The 20,560-nt window shown below is 40.8% G+C and overlaps 3 protein-coding genes across 4 annotated transcripts; 2 read left to right on the forward strand and 1 right to left on the reverse strand.

Moving 5' to 3' along the window:
- Window positions 1–586: 586 nt before the first annotated feature.
- On the forward strand, window positions 587–3,885 carry LOC115204406 (mycophenolic acid acyl-glucuronide esterase, mitochondrial). Its single transcript, XM_029769944.1, has 5 exons — window positions 587–739; window positions 1,451–1,634; window positions 1,740–1,851; window positions 2,187–2,324; window positions 2,619–3,885. Exons 1-5 carry the CDS (start codon window positions 658–660, stop codon window positions 2,958–2,960), a joined length of 858 nt encoding a protein of 285 aa, XP_029625804.1. The 5' UTR covers window positions 587–657; the 3' UTR covers window positions 2,961–3,885.
- A 3,641-nt stretch (window positions 3,886–7,526) lies between these two features.
- LOC115204408 (transgelin-3) lies at window positions 7,527–11,149 on the forward strand. Of its 2 annotated transcripts, none has more exons than XM_029769946.1 (5): window positions 7,527–7,716; window positions 8,568–8,782; window positions 9,379–9,553; window positions 9,806–9,908; window positions 10,181–11,149. In XM_029769946.1, exons 2-5 carry the CDS (start codon window positions 8,603–8,605, stop codon window positions 10,320–10,322), a joined length of 600 nt encoding a protein of 199 aa, XP_029625806.1. In that variant the 5' UTR covers window positions 7,527–7,716; window positions 8,568–8,602; the 3' UTR covers window positions 10,323–11,149. The 2 variants fall into 2 exon arrangements, with proteins under 2 accessions (XP_029625806.1, XP_029625807.1); XM_029769947.1 differs by lacking the exon at window positions 7,527–7,716 and adding an exon at window positions 7,944–8,031.
- A 229-nt stretch (window positions 11,150–11,378) lies between these two features.
- LOC115204407 (matrin-3) lies at window positions 11,379–20,560 on the reverse strand. The gene is made up of 21 exons (XM_029769945.1): window positions 20,422–20,560; window positions 17,948–18,487; window positions 17,758–17,819; window positions 17,575–17,616; window positions 17,371–17,471; window positions 17,221–17,264; window positions 16,948–17,064; window positions 16,692–16,817; window positions 16,444–16,608; window positions 16,076–16,200; window positions 15,404–15,968; window positions 14,206–14,299; window positions 14,046–14,065; window positions 13,784–13,912; window positions 13,539–13,661; window positions 13,262–13,390; window positions 13,040–13,170; window positions 12,663–12,786; window positions 12,259–12,409; window positions 12,013–12,134; window positions 11,379–11,694 (listed from the first exon to the last, which is right to left on the reverse strand). Exons 2-21 carry the CDS (start codon window positions 18,455–18,457, stop codon window positions 11,656–11,658), a joined length of 2,919 nt encoding a protein of 972 aa, XP_029625805.1. The 5' UTR covers window positions 18,458–18,487; window positions 20,422–20,560; the 3' UTR covers window positions 11,379–11,655.

Genomic DNA, 20,560 nt, shown 5'->3' on the forward strand with positions numbered 1-20,560 from the left:
CTGAACATGTCTTTACCTCGGTCAAATACCGTAAATCTAATAAGGTGAAGTATCATACAAACTCATTCATAGAATCTACCCTGTAAAGACCTTCATTATACACAGATTCAAAATAGCTATTGATAACAAATGTGTATTTTGTGGTTGTGACCCAGAAACTCTTGACCATTTATTTTGAGTCTGTTTTTATGTCAGAAGATTTTGGAGTTAGAAGACTTTATTTTAAAAGAAACGACTATTAATTTTAATTTGAGAGACCCTGATATTATGTTTTATTTTGATCCAAATGATGTGGAACCTGATTTGACTTTCATTGTTAATTAGTTTATTTTTCATGCAAGATTATTTAGCCATAAAATGAAGTGGGCAGAGAACAAATCCCTCTTCACATTATTTAAGATAGAATTGAAATATTATTTTGAAATGATCAGTAAATGTAAAAAAAACAAAAAGCAATACGGTCCATAAAACTTTTTGACAAATTAAAAATGTATTTTGATATGTAATACTGTTTGTTAGGTTTATGTACTCTTGTTTGTATATTTGTATTTGTTTTGTTCGTCCAGCGCAGGGGTTGGTAGGACCCGGAACTGGAAGGCTGGCTAGCTAATCAGTCAAATACACCAGCTAGTTCAATACGGTTCGACTCTTGTCAGAATGGCGATGGCTTATACTCTACTAAGGCGTTTCAGCAGGGTTTTCCAATTAAATGTCCAAAGACAAGCTATTATGTTTTCGGGTGAGTACTAGCTAAAAGTGTTTAATTAATGTCCCAACTATTACACTTTGTGTAATGCAGACTTCCATAAAAACAATAACGTCAGGGGGTGTGTCGCTACACCACAGTAGGAAATTAACGATACAATGAGTGAACTAACTAGCGAATTAACCAATAGCTAAATCCTTAACGAAAAACGTCTACTGGCTAGCTAACTAGACAGATTTTCAAACGAATGTTCTTTCTACGAAATAATTGCTTCAAAAACAAAGTCGGTTAACGTTAGTTAGATAACTAGCTAACGTTAACTAACGCTAGCCCAGCCTAGCAAAGCCAACGAGCCCAGCTAGCGAACTACAGTAGTTGGCTAATTTGATCAAAGCATGGCTTGGCTACATCGTCTTTAGCTGCACAACCCTAAATAGATAACTAGGTAGTTACGGGAAAGTACCCTTTTTAATGCAAACATGGAGTTAACTCGCCAACAGTTATTTGTCAGTATTAGCTAACTAATGAGGGTTTTCTAGTTTTAAGTAATATCTACATCTGTCAGAACAGAGGTGATTGGTCAGAGGTGTCGAACAAGAAACAAATCAAAATTGGAGCCACAAACAAAACCGTTGTAAATCACCCCTGCACCACATGGCTATCATTATAATCTCATAAAATCATGTATTGCATGATTGACCTAGCTAATGGGTCGGGGAAGCATGTAATGTTTCTGTTTTACAGGAGTGAGACATAAGTCTACAGTGCATTATGCTACACGCCCAGACCAGCCGAAACTGGCTTATAGAAAAGTGAAGGGGAAGAGCCCAGGGGTAGTGTTCTTGCCAGGGTTTGCCTCAAACATGGGTGGGAAGAAAGCAGAAGCCCTTGAGGAGTTCTGCCAGTCACTAGGCCACTCTTACCTAAGGTAAGTTAGCTATAGTATTTTCAGTGATAAAAAAAAGTCTTATGCATACCAGTCCTTCAATTAGTCTGGAAAACCAATCGTTGCAGATGTATGTGGTCTTTCCAGGTTTGACTATACAGGCTGTGGGTCTTCTGAAGGTGAAATAGTAGATGGCACTGTTGGCACTTGGAAGAGGGATGTTCTATATGTATTGGATGAGCTTGTGGAGGGGCCACAAGTAAGTAGTTCCTCTCTGTTTCTATGATGAGACGAATTCTAATCAGCCAGTGTAATCCAAAGTATTGTTAGCTGAAATAGATCTGCACAGACTCATGTATAATAGTGTATAACCATTCGGGATGGTAGTTGATGTACAACTGTTAGATTTCAGTGTGAATTGTCCACTGAGTTAATAATAAACCTTTGGAGGATTTTAGGGTTAATATACCTCGACTTGGCCTGCAGTTGTATAATAAGCCTTTGGTCCTCCGGCATGCGCAATTGACACTAGAGATATCAGTGCTGTTATTTAGAAGATCATGTCTGATCTAGCTAATTGTTCTGATGTTGCAGATTCTGGTTGGCTCCAGTATGGGCGGCTGGCTGATGTGCCTGGCAGCGATAGCTCGTCCAGAAAGAACTGCGGCCATGGTTGGCATCTCTACAGCAGCTGACCACTTTGTAACTGTCTACAATACACTTCCTATTGAGGTGAGTCAGCATTCAGAATAAACCATCTTGAGTGTTCAATAACCTTAACAGGCTCTGTATACAGACCAATGCACATTTCCCTTAATGACATACTCTTGATTAAATGAGTCATATCAATACACTGAAGGTGGTTCAAAGGAAAGGGACATGCGTATAATCTTGAAATTGCAAGAACAACATTTGGATGGAATTACAATTGAAACATCTTTACTAAGCACATTTTTAAATGGCTGCCATCTTAGATAATGTCTTTACCCCCAAAATAAAATGGTATCATTTTGTTGTCATTTGTAGGTGAGGAAGGAGATTGAAGAGAAGGGGCAGTGGGTGGTTCCTACCAAACACAATGAGGAGGGCTCCATCACGTTCACCACAGAGTTCCTGAAGGAGGCAGAGCAGCACTGCGTTCTGCAGAGCCCCATTCCAGTGACTTGCCCGGTGAGGCTCATCCATGGGATGAAGGACCAGGATGTGCCCTGGCACGTCTCCATGCAGCTAGCTGAGCGTGTGCTTAGCAACGACGTTGATGTCATCTTGCGCAAGCATGGCCAGCACCGCATGGCAGAAAAGGAGGACATCAAGCTCATAGTCTACACCATCGATGACCTCATAGACAAGCTGACCACGTTGGTTTGAGTGGCCAAATCAGGACAATGCTGTGGGTGACTCCTACCACCCCGACCCCAACTTTTCCACACTCAGGCCGTTCGGTTCCCAATGCATTACAGAATTGAAGGTGCTATTGTACCAAACACACACTGTGAAGAAAATGAACTCTTGTGTTTTCTCCCGGATCTCTCCATGCCTTTTTATTAGGATTTGTATTTACCATTGCCATGACACTTTGTTCCCATGACTACCAAACGTATTGGGCCTGCTGTGAACAGTTCTGATTTATTCCCACAATGTGGTATGATAGTTATTCTGTTAAACCTTCAATGAGTAGGGATCACTCCTATTACAGTAGCCCATCAGGTACAGATGCATTATGTCCATTTGTGAGACATGTATTTTTTCCACTGTCAATTTTATTCAATCAAGTGTGATGTGCCTTTGTTATATTTATGCATGTGTTCTTAAAGACCAATAGGAGGCAGAAAATATCAGTACAGTATTTGAGGCACTTCACTATGTATTTGTATTATGATGAATCCCCATTAGCTGCTGCAGCTACTCTTCCTGATGTCCAGCAAAATGTTAAGGCAGTTATATTATGGCAGTTATACTATGGCAGTTCTACTATGTAACATGTCTCCAGCAGAGGAAATGGGGGGGTGCTTGGCTGTGGAACGATCAGTTGAAAAAGGACTTTACTCAACTGTAATGTTTGATTCTAATGCTGACCTCCACACGTTGCCCATTTCTTATGCTGTCTGTATTTACTGTTTGGTTCCATTGCTGACAGAACATATCTATGTTTGTATTGATTTGTCCATGCCATTTAATTTTGCACACAAGGTCAGAACAGAATATTGACTGCATGACAACTCATGTAGAACTGAGCATTGTGTTATATTAAAATGTATTTTAATGTTTTAGTATAAACTATTATGGTGAGTGATTTTAGTGCAGTCCAGAATTATAACTTTTTATGTAATTTTAACTGTCACTCTGGGTAACTTTTCAATGTTGGCCCAGTTCATGTTGGTTTTGTTGCAAGTATTGCCCATTCCAAAATGACACAGATTTCAAATAATGATTGAACAGTTGCATAAGATGGCCTGGTATGTGTGACTGGCCTAAGAAGCACAAGTAATTAGGTGAAAAGCGTTGCCGTCCGTGTAGGCAGCTCATGTTTTTAGTATAGTCAACAGTGATTTAACTGGTTAAAATGTAATGTGTGGCTACTATGTCATACACTGATGGTAAGCTGTCATTAGTGTAATGTGATCCCAGATATACTGCCTAGTACATTGTCAGCTAAAAGTGGTTAGGACTTGATGTCGTTGGTTTCCAACATGCACTACATGACCGACAGTATGTGGACACCTGGTCGTTGAACATCTCATTCCAAAATCATGGACATTAATATGAGGTTGGTCCCTCCCTTTGCTGCTACAACAGCCTCCACTCTTTTGGGAAGGCTTTCCACTAGATGTTGAAACATTGCTGCAGGGACTTGCTTCCATTCAGCCACAAGCATTAGTGCGGTCGGGCACTGATGTTAAGCGATTAGGCCTGGCTCGCAGTCGACGGTCCAATTTATCCCAAAGTGTTCGATGGGGTTGAGGTCAGGGCTCTGTGCAGGCCAGTCAAGTTAATACACACCGATCGTGACAAACCATTTCTGTATGGACCTCACTTTGTGCACTGTCTTTGTCATGCTGAAACAGGAAGGGGCTTTCCCCAAACTGCCAGTTGTGAAGTGTGATTCATCACTCCAGAGAACGCGTTTCCACTGCTCCAGAGTCCAATGGCGGCGAGCTTTACACCACTCCAGCCGACACTTGGCATTGCACGTGATGATCTTAGGCTTGTGTGCGGCTGCTCAGCCATGGAAACCCATTTCACGAAGCTCCCGACGAACAGTTCTTCTGCTGATGTTGCTTCCAGAGGCAGTTTGGAACTCGTTAATGAGTGTTGCAACCGAGGACAGAGGATTTTTACACGCTTCAGCACTCGGCGGTCCCATTCTGTAAGCTTGTGTGGCCTACAAATTTGCAGCTGAGCCATTGTTGCTCCTAGACATTTCCACTTCACAATAACATCACCTGCAGTTGACCGGGGCAGCTCTACCAGGGAAGAAATTTGAGAACTGACTTGTAAAGGTGGCTTCCTATGACGCTGCCACGTTGAAAGTCACAGCTCTTCAGTAAGGCCATTCTACTGCCAACGTTTGTTTATGGAGATTGCATGGCTGTGTGCTCGATTTTTATGCACCTGTCTGCAACGGTTGTGGCTGAAATAGCCGAATCCACAAATTTGAAGTGGTGTCCTCATACACTATATATACAAAAGTATCACAACCTCTGTCCGGAATGTTTCATCTTATGAACTAAGTTTGTTTTCGACATGTTCTGTATCACAGTTAAATGTTTCTAGGTGATAGTACTATGTCGCAGAATTGATGGGCTAGCTCACTGTATAGTGATGCTAACCATGCATCTGAAGCTGACGCCGATAAGCAAAGTACCAGAACTTATGGATGAACATTTTAGGACGGGCCTAACACATTCGTTTGCACATTTTCACTTGTTTATTTCTCTCATACTGTACATCAGATAGGCCTCTTTTTTTTCTTTTTTAAAAATGAGCCATTTCCCCATTTCCAAACATGCATCAAGTGTCTTGTTTCTAATAATATATTATACATACACACACACTGCTTTCCTTAATAAAAGCTCAATGTTGACCAATTTCAGACTGAGATATGCTTGTCCTTTACAGTAAATAAACCTAAATATTTGTTAAGTCGGAGTGGAAACGAAGTTTGTGTACAGGGTCTCTACTTTGTGATCCTCAGTGCTAGACTTGTTTTTAAAAGCTTGAAAGCACCAGCCCAGTCAGACGACTTTGTGTGAAAGGCCTATTTTAATCTCAGAGCTCTGGCACAGAAACAGGTTGATAACTTGCAAGCTTGCTAGTATTCATTCCTTAGGGCTTTCTGCATTCCCTGTGAAAGAGAATTCTGTTCCCTTCACATCCGTTTGTGAGATTCCAGCCCAGAGACTCTCTCACATGCCACAGAGCAACAGTTCACGTCTCCAGCTTCAGGTAAATCTAACTTATTTCTGCTACCTTTTCCAGAACTCCCTTAAAAACCTTTAACAGGTTGATGGTTGAAAGCTATGAGATGTTGCAGCAGTGGTATATTTTTCCAGATGCATAATCAAGCTGTCTGATTTATTAAGGTTTGTGAGGCAACGTAGGCATATTATGTTAGTGTCATATATTGACAAAAAAACATTTTGTTTTGGTCGTTTACACAACTGGATTAAGATTTTATTTTTTCAGGTCAGAAGCAATCTCAAAATAAAATGTTTTATCAATTACTAAACAGAAATGTGCAATACCAATATTTTTTAACAGCGGTTTTTGCTGCTTCATTCCTAAAGGAAGAGGAAGCTTAGTGATTCATCAGACTGATGAGATCATTAGGATACTGGGATCCCAACCAGAACCAGTAGGCTTACACTGTTCAAGAACAGGTGCCTCCACATCTACCATTGTATTGTGTGTATGGATTTATATTGTATTATGTGAATGGATTTTGTATTGCCTTTGACCAGTCCAAGCTTTCCACCTGTGTAAATATGTATGGGTGTTTGTTTGCAATGCCATAATATATTGCTCTCTCTACCCAAGGCCAATGAGCACTGGACACAACTCCGAAAAGATGCCAAGTATTACATGGATATGGGACACCTGATGTTCGACTACTCTATGGCTACTTAAGTCGCCCATAGATAACCGTAACGACACCCAACACATATGTAGAACACGCCTTACAAATTCATATAATGTGTAACTCTGCTGTTAGCATGCGTTTTTAAATAGTCAGATTGCATTTATGTCTTCCAGGGAAAACTACAGGCTCTTCTTTATGGAGATGCTGGGTAATGCTTGTACTCACCTTGATAGGTGGACAGTGACCGATGGTCTGTAGATGTGTTGCGGAGATGCTGAGCAGGCACAGTGTTATGGACAGTAGCATCACCTCGGTGAGGGTGGATGAATACAATCACTGCGCTAAATGTGCTTTCTCTACAGCGCTGTCCTTGACGTAAGCACGTGTAGCTTGCAGAATGCATTTACTGTATGTTGCCTATTATCCTGTTTATTCTGTAAAAATAAACATTTAAAATGAAAATGCAATTTTTTCGTATGTATGTTTAGTTTCTGCATAGACGTTTTTCACATAGCATAAGCTACTGTATTTCTGTGACATCCATTTAAGTAAGTATATGAATATAAACTATTTTATAGGAATTATAAACATGTGGTTTCGTCGAGATGAAGGAAAATATGCCTTGATTTGAATGACTTTTGAATCAAACAGTATCTTAAATAATCCATCCTTTCTATGCCTGTGATATGTGGTTGTCATTGATGGCCTACATTATATTAATGAAATAATTGGAATGAACTGCCAGTAAATTATTGAAGGGTAATGTAGTCCTAAAACCATTCCTGGACATTTTCACTGGATGTTGTGACGTTTCTCCGGTTTGGCCATGAATTCATTTCTTAAATCCCCTGTCAGAGGCGCTGAGGCACCACTTAACTCGCGTGGCTCTGAAAGCTGTGGCGAGTCGGAGAACGGTTGCTGAGTAGGGATGCTGAGCTTGGTACTGCACCCCTCAAAGATGTACAGTTTGAACAGCATGTGACTGCAGAGCGGGACTAACGACCAGGAACGGAGCGAATCGGACCATACATTCATTTAAAATTAGTAAGTAAACGAATGAAATGGAAAAATAATGTGCTGAGACGAATGACATTCCGAATGGGCCTAGATGTATTGCGCACGCTATAGTAAATTGATCAATTTTGCTTGCACTTGCAGTATTTTCCCGTGGCGGGAGTGTATCCAGACCGTTTTGCCAAAGTTATTTCCATAGCTCGAATGTCCGAGAGGAACTTTATTTTTAGGGGGATGCATTTGCCTTTTGCCTATCTATGCAAGTGCATTATGGCGTTTCATAAATCCAGCCTTGGATATGCTCTCCAGTGGCGAGGGACACCGCGCGCATCACCGGACCACTACGTATATTACATTTCTATCATATTTTCCTCGAATTTGTTTTCGAGAGAAGTATCACTCACACGGTTAAATTATACATTTCTCAATGTGAAACTAGAGGTGTCCGAATATGACGAAAATTGCTGAACTTTACAACTACGTTATCTGCATCTCCTTGAAGTCAGAGGCTCACGCATGCCCGCATCTAGCTATATATAGCCTACATATGACATCAGAAATGAAAGCGCAGGGCGGGATTCTGTGTGAGCTGCATAGAGTACATTATTTATGAATACAAAGAATACACAGAGAGCAGTGAAATTTACACAGGCAGCCCAATTCTGATATTTTACCCAATTGTTGGCAAAGGAGCTATCTGATTGGTCAACAGACCAATTATTGGAAAAAAAGATCAGAATTGGTCTGTGTGTAAACACAGCCATAGTGTATGGTTCCAGCAGCATAGGCCTACACATCTGACACATCCTCAAACTAGATGGCAGTTCAATTATTATGTATTGGCCCACAATAATTGATTAAATTGAACCCTTTCCTTGCAGTCCCTCCAGTTGGAAGGTCTCCAACTCAGGCAGCCATGGCTAACAGAGGACCCAGCTACGGACTGAGTAGGGAGGTTCAGGAGAAGATAGACCAGAAGTATACTCTGGACCTGGAGGCCAGACTGGTGGACTGGATCATCTTGCAGGTTGGGGGGAACATAGAGCGACCAGAGCCTGGGAGACTGAACTTCCAGAGCTGGCTCAAAGATGGAACAGTGAGTCTCTGAGCCAAACTCTGGTTGACGTAGGGCAGCAGGTAGCCTAGAGAGGAAGGCACATAGCGCTTATTGCTCCTGCAAGTCACTATAGATAAAAGTGTCTGCTAAAGGACTAAAATGTAAACATAACCTCATGCCTTTACTGTATTCTAAACCTATCTCTTAAAGATGCAGTCCGGGATCTTTTTCACAACAAATGTGTTACATATTGTACGAATTGGATTTATAACATATCATACAAACTGCAACAAAAAAAACATTTATTTTTTTAACTTTTTGAGGGGGGGGATGTAACATATCATATGAAATGGATGACATAGTTCAGAAAAGACGGAGACCCATTTTGACTCATGAGCACCACTTTCAAAACTACTGGCTGAAATTATACAGAAATTATGGAGCAACACTTTAAAACACACATATACAGATAATCTCAGACTCTAATCCACCATGGTCATAATGTGCCATATTTGATAGCCTTAGGTATTATGGGGTTTCTCCTCCAAGCAACCAACCACTGCCACCCCTGATGAGGCTGGGTGGATGTAGGCCAGTTGTAGCCTGTCATTACAACATTTCATATCTCGTTACAGATTCTTTGTAGGCTCATTAACAGCCTATATCCCCCTGGTCAAGAGCCCATAAAGAAGATCCCAGAGACAAAAATGGTCTTCAAGCAGATGGAAAAGATCTCCCAGTTCCTGCATGCAGCTGAAGCTTATGGGCTGATCACCGGGGACCTTTTCCAGACTGTGGACCTGTGGGAAGGTACAGCTCTCCTAGTACAGTGGTGATTTCACTCCAGCATAAACTCACATGCAGCAAACTGTTAGTTGTTATGATAGATAACTTCAGGTATGTAAATATATCGGTTCAATATAATATAACTTTCTGGAATGGATTACTTTGTCAAATCATACATTTTCTTCTACAAAAACAAATTTGCATTATAACCAATGAGGACCTACTAAAGCCAAATATGATATTGAAATATCTGTCTGGTATTTTGCGTGACTACAGGGAAGGATATGGCTGCCGTGCAAAGGACCTTGTCGGCTCTAGGCAGTATGGCACTCACAAAGGATGATGGTCAATATCGTGGTGAACCTGATTGGTTTCATAAGTAAGAAACTAATCAACTAATCATGTTTGTAATGAGTTCTACAAAACAGCAAAAATAATTTGTCAATTTCTTTATTACATACCACTCTAAAATTAACTATTTACAATGAGTCGCATTACCTAACCCCCACTATCTCTCTCATCTGTTTGTTTATGCATCTATGTTATTACTGTAGGTGTAGGCCTTCCTATCTGACATAAATTTGAATCTCTCTTGTACAAACATCTATCACTGCAGGTAATTGACCAGTTGTGTCTCTCCTGTGCTTTCAGGAAAGCTCAGGGAAACCGGCGGGAGTTTTCTGAGGAGCAGCTGCGTCAAGGCCGTAGTCTGATTGGCATGCAGATGGGCGGCAACTCAGGGGCGTCTCAGTCTGGCATGACAGGGTACGGCATGCCACGCCAGATAATGTAAAAATGTCACTTGGCTCCCCTATACAGATCCAAAGTTGCTATCTCATTAGCTCACGGGCAGCGTGAAGTTTCCCTGATGATCTCTCTAAAGGGGTCCTAGATGTCACTTCATACTGAAAATCGGAGCGCTCTAACAGGGCATTATAGACATCCTTCAAAAAAAAACTTTTATGCGCTCACAATGGCTCTACAGCTGCATTTACACAGGCAGCCCAATTCTGATATTTTTTCCACTAATTGGTATTTTTACCAATCACAGATCTTTTTCCCCGAGGTGATCCAATTGGTCAAAAAACAAATTAGTGGGGGAAAATAAGATCAGAATTGGGCTGCCTGTGTAAACAGCCTTCACCCAGTTACATGGTCAGGTGTGTCATTTCAATCAGTGCGGATATGTTGTCTGTGCATCAGACTGGTGTTCCAAGGTTTCTGTCAACACAGTTGTGACACGACAGCATGGAACTGTGCCATTGTCCAAGAAGACATTTTTGCTTATTTAGAAAAGTCATTGTAATGATAGTCACAATGGTATTACATTACAGTATTCTTTATTCAGGTAATTTACAGCACGACTAGTCTTATTTTTTACCACAGTGTGGAATGTGAATGCTATAGGCAATTGTCTTTCACATAACTTTGTTGCATGCTAATGTTCAGTATTGAATGTTTTTTTCTGGTTTAATTTATATTACTTAATGTACACAGATGTATGAGTACTGTGTGAAATGTATCATGTTATGGAATATATTTACAGAATTTCCCCCCCAATTGGTTTCAAAATCATCTAGGCCTGTATGGATTAAATCCTTCATGATGGTTTGGACTGAACAATCTCCCATTTGTCCTTTCCTCAAGCGAATGTCTGCTCCTTGCGACAGGATAGGTGAATCTTAGCCAGCTCTGCTGTCACAGTCAAGCACCAGATGGCTCTTTGCTCTCTGGGTTATGTCAATTCTGAAGTTCCAGCCAATCCTGTGCACATGTCCTAGTCATTGATGACAGTTAACCATTGAAAAACATTAACCATAGACCTGTCAAATAAGGTTCAGAGTAAATGTTAGCCATAACAGAAGTGACAAATTTAATTCCAGAAGTCAAAAAATACATCAAGCAAACATTTTTCTTTATTCAATAAGAGGAAACTATATCCAGGTACTATTATTAACCACATAATGGGACTACATTTTGTAATAGGCTGCATTAATTAATTTCAAATGGATAACAATGCTGTCAACAGTAACAGAAAATACTGGAATGTTAAAACTGGACAGAAACGTTTATACTAAAAACGGCCAATCTTCCTCTGGGAAGACTACAGGTGGACAGCAACCCTCTCAATCAGCTAAGGGCTGTTTATCTTCATCCATCTTTCTCTGAAAAGAAAATCAGTGGGATATTCAAATGGGGGTATTAACTCAATACCAAGAACACCAGCCTCAACAGATCCCCTAAAAAGTCTCATATCTTTCCATTTGGTCAAGATTCCACAAGCAAAGGTAAAACTCGCTTGAATCAACAAGGTTTCCCTGTGAAGGTGATGATTATTTATTATTTATATTTATTGTTAAGAACTAACATTTGACAGTGAAACCTGAAGAATGTATTGTGGGCTCCAAGGTCAACTACATTTTCTTACCAATACACCACAAAGTAAGGATTCATAAGAATGACTTGTTATAGTTGAAAATTACCTTCAGGTTTAGGTAATGTTCCTCACTGCTACAGTGGACTGATTTGGCTGTTTTCTCATTGGTGTAGAAGATGTTGCACAGCTTGCAGAAGAATCCGGTCCTTGGCACCAGATAGTCTAACCCTGCAAATTAAAGGACAGAAAAAAACTTCACTTGTTTTTGTCCTCCCTGATATCCCCATCACCCCTGATCATAAAAAAAGACAGCCAAACTTAAACAGAAGTCAGTATCTCTCAAGTCTCTTACCAACAGGGTTGTCAGGTTGATAAGGACCCAGAGGCTCCTGCTGCTTCTTCTTCTTCTCCTCTCCCTCTGGGACAGCTTCCACACCACTGGTCTCCTCACCCTCAGGGTCCACACAGACCCCCTCTCTATCAGACACAGGGCTCTGGACATCCTGGCCATACAAACACAATCATGTCTATCACACATTCATTCTATTCAGCCTGAGATTGCGAGACGAACACCAATAAATAATTTCACTATTCTCTGTGAAGCGTATTAACTGATTACATCTTGACTAACTGGGTAACTATAAAAGTATTGTTCACAGAAATGCCTAAATACATAAATATTTCAGCAAGCATTTCACTAAACAAGGTAATCTCTCACCTCATTTAAATTGGGGAAACAAAAATATAGCAAATAACCTTCTCTTTCACCACTGGAGAGTGGCTTTTGGCTGACTGGCCATTAGTCTCATCTCCATGGCGATCTCTTGTTCTTCTGTTGTTCTGACTGGCCAACCACAGCTCATACTTGACTGGAGGCTTCCTGTATCCAGAGAGCAGAATACAATGTTAACCCAGTACTAGAACTCATACAGTCCAGTTTAACCATTTAACACAATATTATTGTATCTGAGATTGATATCAATTGGAAGAATGAAGTAATCAACTGAACCAGCAGTGGACATTGGCTGGATAGGATATCAGCATACTTCAAATTCAACTTTAACTCATTTCCATCATCTACTCTGCTGCACACTTCCACTGTATATTCTTAGGGGTTATTGAAAATGACTTACCAGGATATCAGTGAGTCTCCCTTTTTGCACAAACTGACCCTTATCAGGGTGCCGTAAAATCTGGGAGGACGTTGGAAGCACTTCTTCACCATTTTCTGAGCGGCTTCCACACTCTCAAACTGGATATAACACTGGAGAGGTGAAAGAAGAAAAAAGTGATTCCTTTACCAATAGAAAAACACATTAAGTGCTCCCTAAAAAAATGGGCCGGTGAAACCTTACCTTTCTATGAACCCAGTTCAAATGATAGCCAGTGATTTTCCCAAAAGGTTGGGCAAGCCGTAACAGAGAGACGTCCGAGTACTTCTGCCGTGGAAGCAAACAAATGTAGATGGATCTCCCACTGGGACTCTACAGTGACAGAAACAAAGTCACATTACACATAATACTCATCTTTGTGTAACAAATATTGACTATATGCTAGGTGTGTAGTTTAGCTTATTACAATTCATTCATCAAATGCATAACGTGTAAAGCATAGGTACTACACCAAACCAACCTCCAACTTTTTCTGTGAATAGCACATTCTAATATCGACAGGTTTCCCCAACAACTGTCCTTTGCCTTTGTAGAATTTCACCATCTTATGCGCTTCATCGGTAGTATCAAGCTCTATCCATCCCTGCAAATATAGAAATAGCACAACGGCATACAAACTATGATAACATTATTTCCATCCCATAAACAAACTAGATAACTGATCCCCAAATAACATAGGGGCAAGTAACATAATGATGAACCTACCTCCTGTCTGAAGAAGGATATGGTACGGTTTACAACTTTCACGTTTGCTCGCTCTGCCAGTTTCAAGATGGCCACCTCTACGTCTCTATAGCCCTTTCTGATTGGGCTAATATGGACAACTTTTCCATCCTGTAGAAAACAGTTTTACTGAGTAACCCACTAGCAATAATGTTGGATAAAACAAGTTCTACACTTTTGACACATTCCAACTACACGTTTCTAAATGAACCATGTAGTCTAGTGAACCATGTAAAATACCAACCCATGAAGAATCCTTTGACTCTGCAAATAAAAAGAAAAGTAATTTGTATAAATTATGATCTGCAGATTGTCTTTAATTTGTTATCCACACGGGCAGAACAACAGTAATAATTATGTCCTTTGCTGCCAAGTAAGAATGTTTTTCATCATTCATTGCTTACCCATTGATGCGTCCTCTCCAGTATCGTTGTCGAGTTCATCCAATGTAACAAAATCATCCATGTTATCAGGGAAATCCATGTCATCCATATCGTCCTGTTGGAATAAGTACAGAACATCAATAAGTTAAAGAATTAAGAGTGTTTCAAGTTCCAAAGTGCTGCAACAGAACCACATCGAATCTCATGACAAATATTTGTGAGGTTGTTATGGGAAACTGTCAAAAGCTGCTCAAACACTGAAGATATAAGTATGCAAAACTGTATTCAATGGTCTTGAACTATGATGAAGATCCATGTCTCTTAAAGCTAGGACGTGAATCCTGTGGCTGCACTATAACAAAACGATAGACAGCTTCAATCGTATTAAAACATGTTGGTCAGATCAACATGTTGATCAAAGCAGTTAAGGCTGAACAGCTACTCATCCATACATCTAAAATGTCTGGCTGACTGGCTGTGCTTCAACGCTGTGCCACTTGAACTCAGTCCTACTATGGGAGCTTTCATTAGGTAAGGACCTGTTCTGGATTACTACTGACAGGCTGTGTTTTCTAGAGTTTGTACAGAGATGATTCGATCACCTTTGATATTCAACTATGGAAAGTAAAGAGAAACCCTTCAGAGCTGATCTCCATCATTTAACTGATGGAATGAATAAAACATGAGCATGTCATTAAGCCTACATAGAGATAAGCCATGTCATTAAGCCTACATAGAGATAAGCCATGTCATTAAGCCTACATAGAGATAAGCCATGTCATTAAGCCTACATAGAGATAAGCCATGTCATTAAGCCTAGATACATTGCATGTTATGCTACCAAGCAAACTCAGTATTCCAACAATCCATGACTGAAACCGGGCATTGCCGACATGAGTCACAGAAAACATCGACTTTTTGTCTGCGTTGACGAGGTTCAATCTGAGCTTCAATCACAAGTGTCAGATCGATTTGATTTGCCACTGAAACCATTTCAGTGGTTCTACGCATAAGATGCCCACATCTGTTTCAACTGATCAATGGAGGATCTCAACCAAACTACATTCACTGGAATGCACCCAGAACTTCAACCAAGCTGCTTTAAGAACCCATTGCTGGGAACCAACATCTTGTTTACTCGACAAAAACGTATTTTCAATTCTGCGAACAATGCCTTTGTTGGTTCAGGTCACACATATGAATGACAATAATTCCTTACACCATGTTCATGAAAGCTCTCCTGTTCCATCATGTCCTCCATTGAGACGTCAGCATCACACAGAGCTGGATCATCGGTAGCCTTTAGGTCAGAATCCTCCAAGGTATTGTCTGCCAACAATTCTGTGCTTTCAGGTTCCCCCTTATCTTTAGAGTCAGCCACCAGAGAGGCACTTTTGGAAGGAGCAGAGTCGTTAGTATCAACACCAGCTCCAAAATTATCTAACAAGCTTTGGTCATCTTCAACCTGGACGCTCTCTTTGTCTGGATCTTTGTTTTCCAAATCAATGTCCTCCCCCTTTCTCTCATTCTTGACCACCTCCTCTTCGATCTTTTCCTTGATCTCCTCGTCCTTGATGTCCTGCTTTACCTCTTCCTTAACCTCCTCTGAGGAGCTTTGTTGACCTTTTCCTTGTTCCACCACTTTCTCAGCAGGTTGTTTGCCTGTACTGGGTCCCTCTTTGTTTGTGGAGTTTGAGTTCTTGCTGGTCTCCTCGCTCTTCTGTCTGCTGCTTTGGCTTTTACTGGAATCTGCTCTTCTGGATGTGGTGGAGTCAGGACTTTCTCTACAAGGCAAAAACCATTGAGGTAAACTTCCCTGACACAAACTTCCCGACGAGGCCCACAGGAAAATTGGTCTGGCCGCCATTGCCCCAGGTGGACTCTTACTTACCTCAGACGCTTCAGTGATGATGACAAGCTGACTTTGACAGTCTTTCCATTGATCTTGAGGGGGTTGGAGTGGTAGTACTTCACCATAATGTCAGCATCCTTCCAATCTACCATCTCAATCAGGGCCTGCAGATGGATACGGAACAATGTGTAAGAGAAAGCTAGAGGTGGTGGTTAAAAATGGAGGAGTGTGTTGATTGATCTACTCCAGTCATACAATTCCATGCTATTCTGAATTTAAAATAGATACACTGCATTGTTCCATTGTTTTAATAATGAATGTTTTTCTATTTGAAAGAGATATTTTGAAGATTTGATTGATCACAAGCAATATGGAATTGATTCAATTCCATATTGCTCAAACCTTACCTGATCACTTAAAAATGATGAATGTCGCACATCCCCAAACATCTTGGCAAGATCGAGAATCTCAGATTCTCTTTCTTTCCCAGGAGATACGCGGGAAAAACAAACTACTGTATTGCTAACTTGTTTGTTGGGGCGTTTTCCTGGTGGTTCATCCGACCTTGGCGTCTAAAGGAAAAAACAAGCTCATGCTGGGATATCTGTGATTAAAAACACAGAATCTCAAACTTTTAAGAGGCAGGTGCACTTACATAAATACTGCACACTACAGGTGACAGGTACAGAGTCAAACCATTTCCCTTCACAATAGCTTTGCTTTCACTGTAGTGATCCACCATATTGACTGCCTCTTTGTGGGAACTCAACTCCACAAAGCCCTAGAACAACAACAAAAAACAGTGAATCCGCCAATAGACAAATTACACAACATAAAATGTTATTAAAAAAGAGAGAACATTAAGAGTTGAGTGTTTAAACTTGAGGTTCTTATCAATTTGTGTAACTTACCTTGCAGGGGAACACCAGATGTTTTACAACTGTGCCGAATGGCTTAGCCAAAGTCACCAAGTCTTCAACAGCAACAGACCCACGGGGATATTTAGCGACCACCACCTTTGTGCCAGCCTGATGCAAAAGATATCACACATTCAAGCATGCATTTTATTTTGATTTAACCTTTATTTATTTAGCATGTAGATTTAAGCAAATAAACTACATTATAAGTGAATGGAAAAAATGCTCTATTTATTAGACAACACAATGACACAGAAGGGGCATTACCTTGGGCTTCAAATGGTGTCTTTCTGGTGCAGACCAGACTTCACCTAAAGATGAAAACATGAAAAAAGATTACATTTTCAAGTGGTTTGCCATTGGGCCTTATTTGGTCTGGATCAAACTTGACATTAGGACAGGATGTGAAGTTATCACCTCCTACGCGGTCTAAGCTATGTTGTCTCTTGTAAGGCATAGCAGGACGTGGCGCTCTTCTGGGTGGTGAATTAGCATCTCTACTTGGGATGGAAATTGGTCTGGAAGATAACATAAACAGTGCTAAGTAAGAACAGGATGGCTAATTGTTTTACATCATGACATGCTTGTTTTCACCATGAAGCTTTATTTCATAACCCTCACATTTTCTTCCCTTGGACATCTTGTTTTTCCCAATCTGGATATCTGTAAAAAAAAAAGTAAAATAAAGACACAAACAAATCAAATTTGAATAAAACCAGGTAATAGGAAATACCTCTGCTGATTGATTTTGTGATTTGCATCAGTTTATTTTCTAAATGTTTTACTTTACATAGAAACACTTACAGACGCAGGAGTTCTCGACAGCCCTCTGCATGCCGTAATCCATTGAGATGATCCTTCCATTGCTGTGAAAAAAGCAAATTCAGATTAAGCAAAAATGTATGTCATTATGAAAGGTTGAGTGTTCTGATTAAAAGCATATACTTGTAGACACACTCCAACAGCAAGAGTATTGAAATATAACAAAGCATACCTTAGTAGAATTCAACATACAGAAGCATAGCGAGCATGTGTGTGGGTAAATATTGGGCATGACTCCTTGAAAATCTTCCACTTGATAGGAAGACGGTTGGCTGTCCGATGTTTTTTCCATTGAGGGCCTAGTGTGGTGGGAATCTTTTCTTGCCTCGGCCTTCTCTGGTCGCACCTCCACTTTCTTATAGTCAGTGTCACTATGGCTGCTTGACCGGCGACGGACTGCAGGGGGACTGTCCTGTCTGCCACGGTCTTTAACATCTGTACCCTCTTCCTGTCCGTCTCTCTTTGGGGAGGGCTCTCCCTGCTCCTCTTGCTTGGCTCGATTGGCCTTCAGTTGCATTATCAGATAAGGCAGTGTCTCCACACTGATCTCGTTCTCTGGAATCTTGGCCAAAGCATCCACGTCTTCTGGAGAGAGCCCCAGAGTGGCATATAAATTCATAGCGCTCAACGCTCCATCACCAGATCCTTTACGTGCCGAACTTTGACCCTCACTGCCCTCCATCCTCAAATTTCCAGGGCACAGAAGTGTATTCTGAAATGGGGGAATAGTTTGTATTCAGTCATTTCAACAGATGGCTAAAGTAAGAGTGTAACTGTGACGACTGTGGGCGGAGTGCACTTCCGACTACATCAAGTCACGGTCAGCCGATACAAGGAAACAGGTTGTATTTGACTAAAGTTTTATTAAAAAGTATGGATTTCAGTAGCAGACTAAACTACACGATTTAAGATGAAGTTGAGCGGTGAAGTTAAATCCGCTTCGTGTTTTGTTTCCTTGCCACGATATATCAATATTTTTATCATCCCGGCTCTAACAACTGCGATTTTCAGCGCCTGAATGAATAGCCCACATTTAGACAAATGTGGACTATTCTTTGGGTGCTGAAATATGCCGTTTTTAGGGCCGGGACGATAAAAATATTGCCATATTGTGGCAAGGAAACAAAACACGAAGCAGATTTAACTTCTTTAGGAAAACAGCCATAATGTTGAAAACAAACATGCTGTCATCCAGTCACAAGTATTTATTTTCCAAGCTATAGCACACCATCATTTACATACAGCAGGTTTTTTAAGGTCCAAAGAGTTTGTTCTGCCTGCTTCATGTTATCATTTTTGCCGGAAAAAACATTGTGATACTGGTATCATCCTGTAGTCGTTTTTTATAAAAACGTCATAGCTCCAGTCCGTCCACTCGCCGCTTAACTCCATCATCCTAAATCGTGGAGTTGAGGGGGGTTACATAACTAATTTTTGCAATCTTTCTTTTCTTTTTCATCCATTATTAGACAGTGGCAACAATGATGATTATGAACATGGTCTTTTGCCTGCTAATGCCTGCAATGCAGTGAAGAAAACGTTATGACACCAATAACGTCTAATGTAACTGGACCCTAACAGTACAACTGGCCCCAGCTTGGCCCCCCCAGTTGAAATGGTCTAGAACCGCCACTGGAACCAGGTAGAAATCAGTTGGATCTCTCAACTCATGGGTTGAAAAAGCACGTGATCAAACGAAGGACGCCATTGATGACGTTCTTCTGATAAAGTGATACACAAATAGGCACACTACTTCGCGATTTCGACGCATGCCTAGCCGACGGAGCACCAGTATCAAACGTAACTAGACGCATGCCTAGCCGACGGAGCACCGGTATCAAACGTAACTAGACGCATGCCTAGCCGACGGAGCACCGGTATCAAACGTAACTAGACGCATGCCTAGCCGACGGAGCACCGGTATCAAACGTAACTAGACGCATGCCTAGCCGACGGAGCACCGGTATCAAACGTAACTAAGCACACTGCAAAGGTTTAAGTGTTACAGTTTTACAATTATCGATTCGATGTAGTCGGAAGTTCAGTCCGCAAAGTAGTCTCCGTTCAACTCCAATGATTTCACGTACATCGTGGAGTTAAGGAAAAGCTCGGCTAGTTGCTGGTTGGGTAAAAAGTATAGGCCCAAATTGAGACTCCCTAGCACTGACTGCCTACCATCTTCAATTCATTCCATGGTTAGCTTGATAGTCTTCATTTGCTATGAGCAATTTGATGTCCCTTGCTGAAAAAAATACGTTTCCCAGAATATTGTTGCAAGCTAGATAAATACATTCTCAATGGTGGAGAGGCCTTCACAATAACTTTGTTGTTAACGTTAGCTACGCATCTTTAACTCTGCAAAACGAAGCTCAGTATCGTCTTACCCCCCTGATAAAAATATCAGATATCAACCAAGCGCCACGTTTATTAGCTATGTTACTGTACTGTTAGTTACTAGCTCGCGCTGGTGTTACCAAGCTCAGCAAGCTACACGAAGCACTTGGGAATGCGGCCCGCTAGCATGCAAGAAGTAGCTTACCAAAGCTTTCTAGCAAATTAAGCAATATCAGATTTTTTGGTCTGAATGTTTGAGCATGAAGATCAACTACTACATTGAATTCAAATTGTGATTGCTGTAAAACATACCTTTAAAGAAGTCCCCTTTCAGGTATTTCGTAAAATGTTCTAGCTAGTGGCTACAGCACAGTTTAAGTCCTATAACGTTACAGTCTGGCTAATCGTTTTTTCCTGCACCACAAAGTGTGCAGGACGGTAAGCAAACGTT

This window comes from Salmo trutta, chromosome 12 (genome assembly GCF_901001165.1).
Source record: "Salmo trutta chromosome 12, fSalTru1.1, whole genome shotgun sequence".
Taxonomy (NCBI): Eukaryota; Metazoa; Chordata; class Actinopteri; order Salmoniformes; family Salmonidae; genus Salmo; species Salmo trutta.

Bases quoted from the DNA above. Each gene is read 5' to 3' on its own strand.
- LOC115204406 (XM_029769944.1), top strand. From the start codon at position 658: ATGGCGATGGCTTATACTCTACTAAGGCGTTTCAGCAGGGTTTTCCAA. The intron at 740-1,450 runs GTGAGTACTAGC...TCTGTTTTACAG, and splicing joins ACAAGCTATTATGTTTTCGG to GAGTGAGACATAAGTCTACA. The intron at 1,852-2,186 runs GTAAGTAGTTCC...CTGATGTTGCAG, and splicing joins AGCTTGTGGAGGGGCCACAA to ATTCTGGTTGGCTCCAGTAT.
- LOC115204408 (XM_029769946.1), top strand. From the start codon at position 8,603: ATGGCTAACAGAGGACCCAGCTACGGACTGAGTAGGGAGGTTCAGGAG. The intron at 8,783-9,378 runs GTGAGTCTCTGA...ATCTCGTTACAG, and splicing joins GCTGGCTCAAAGATGGAACA to ATTCTTTGTAGGCTCATTAA. The intron at 9,909-10,180 runs GTAAGAAACTAA...CTGTGCTTTCAG, and splicing joins GAACCTGATTGGTTTCATAA to GAAAGCTCAGGGAAACCGGC.
- LOC115204407 (XM_029769945.1), bottom strand. From the start codon at position 18,457: ATGGAGGGCAGTGAGGGTCAAAGTTCGGCACGTAAAGGATCTGGTGAT. The intron at 17,820-17,947 runs GTATGCTTTGTT...CTTTTTTCACAG, and splicing joins GTATGTTGAATTCTACTAAG to CAATGGAAGGATCATCTCAA. The intron at 17,065-17,220 runs GTAATGCCCCTT...CTTTTGCATCAG, and splicing joins GACACCATTTGAAGCCCAAG to GCTGGCACAAAGGTGGTGGT.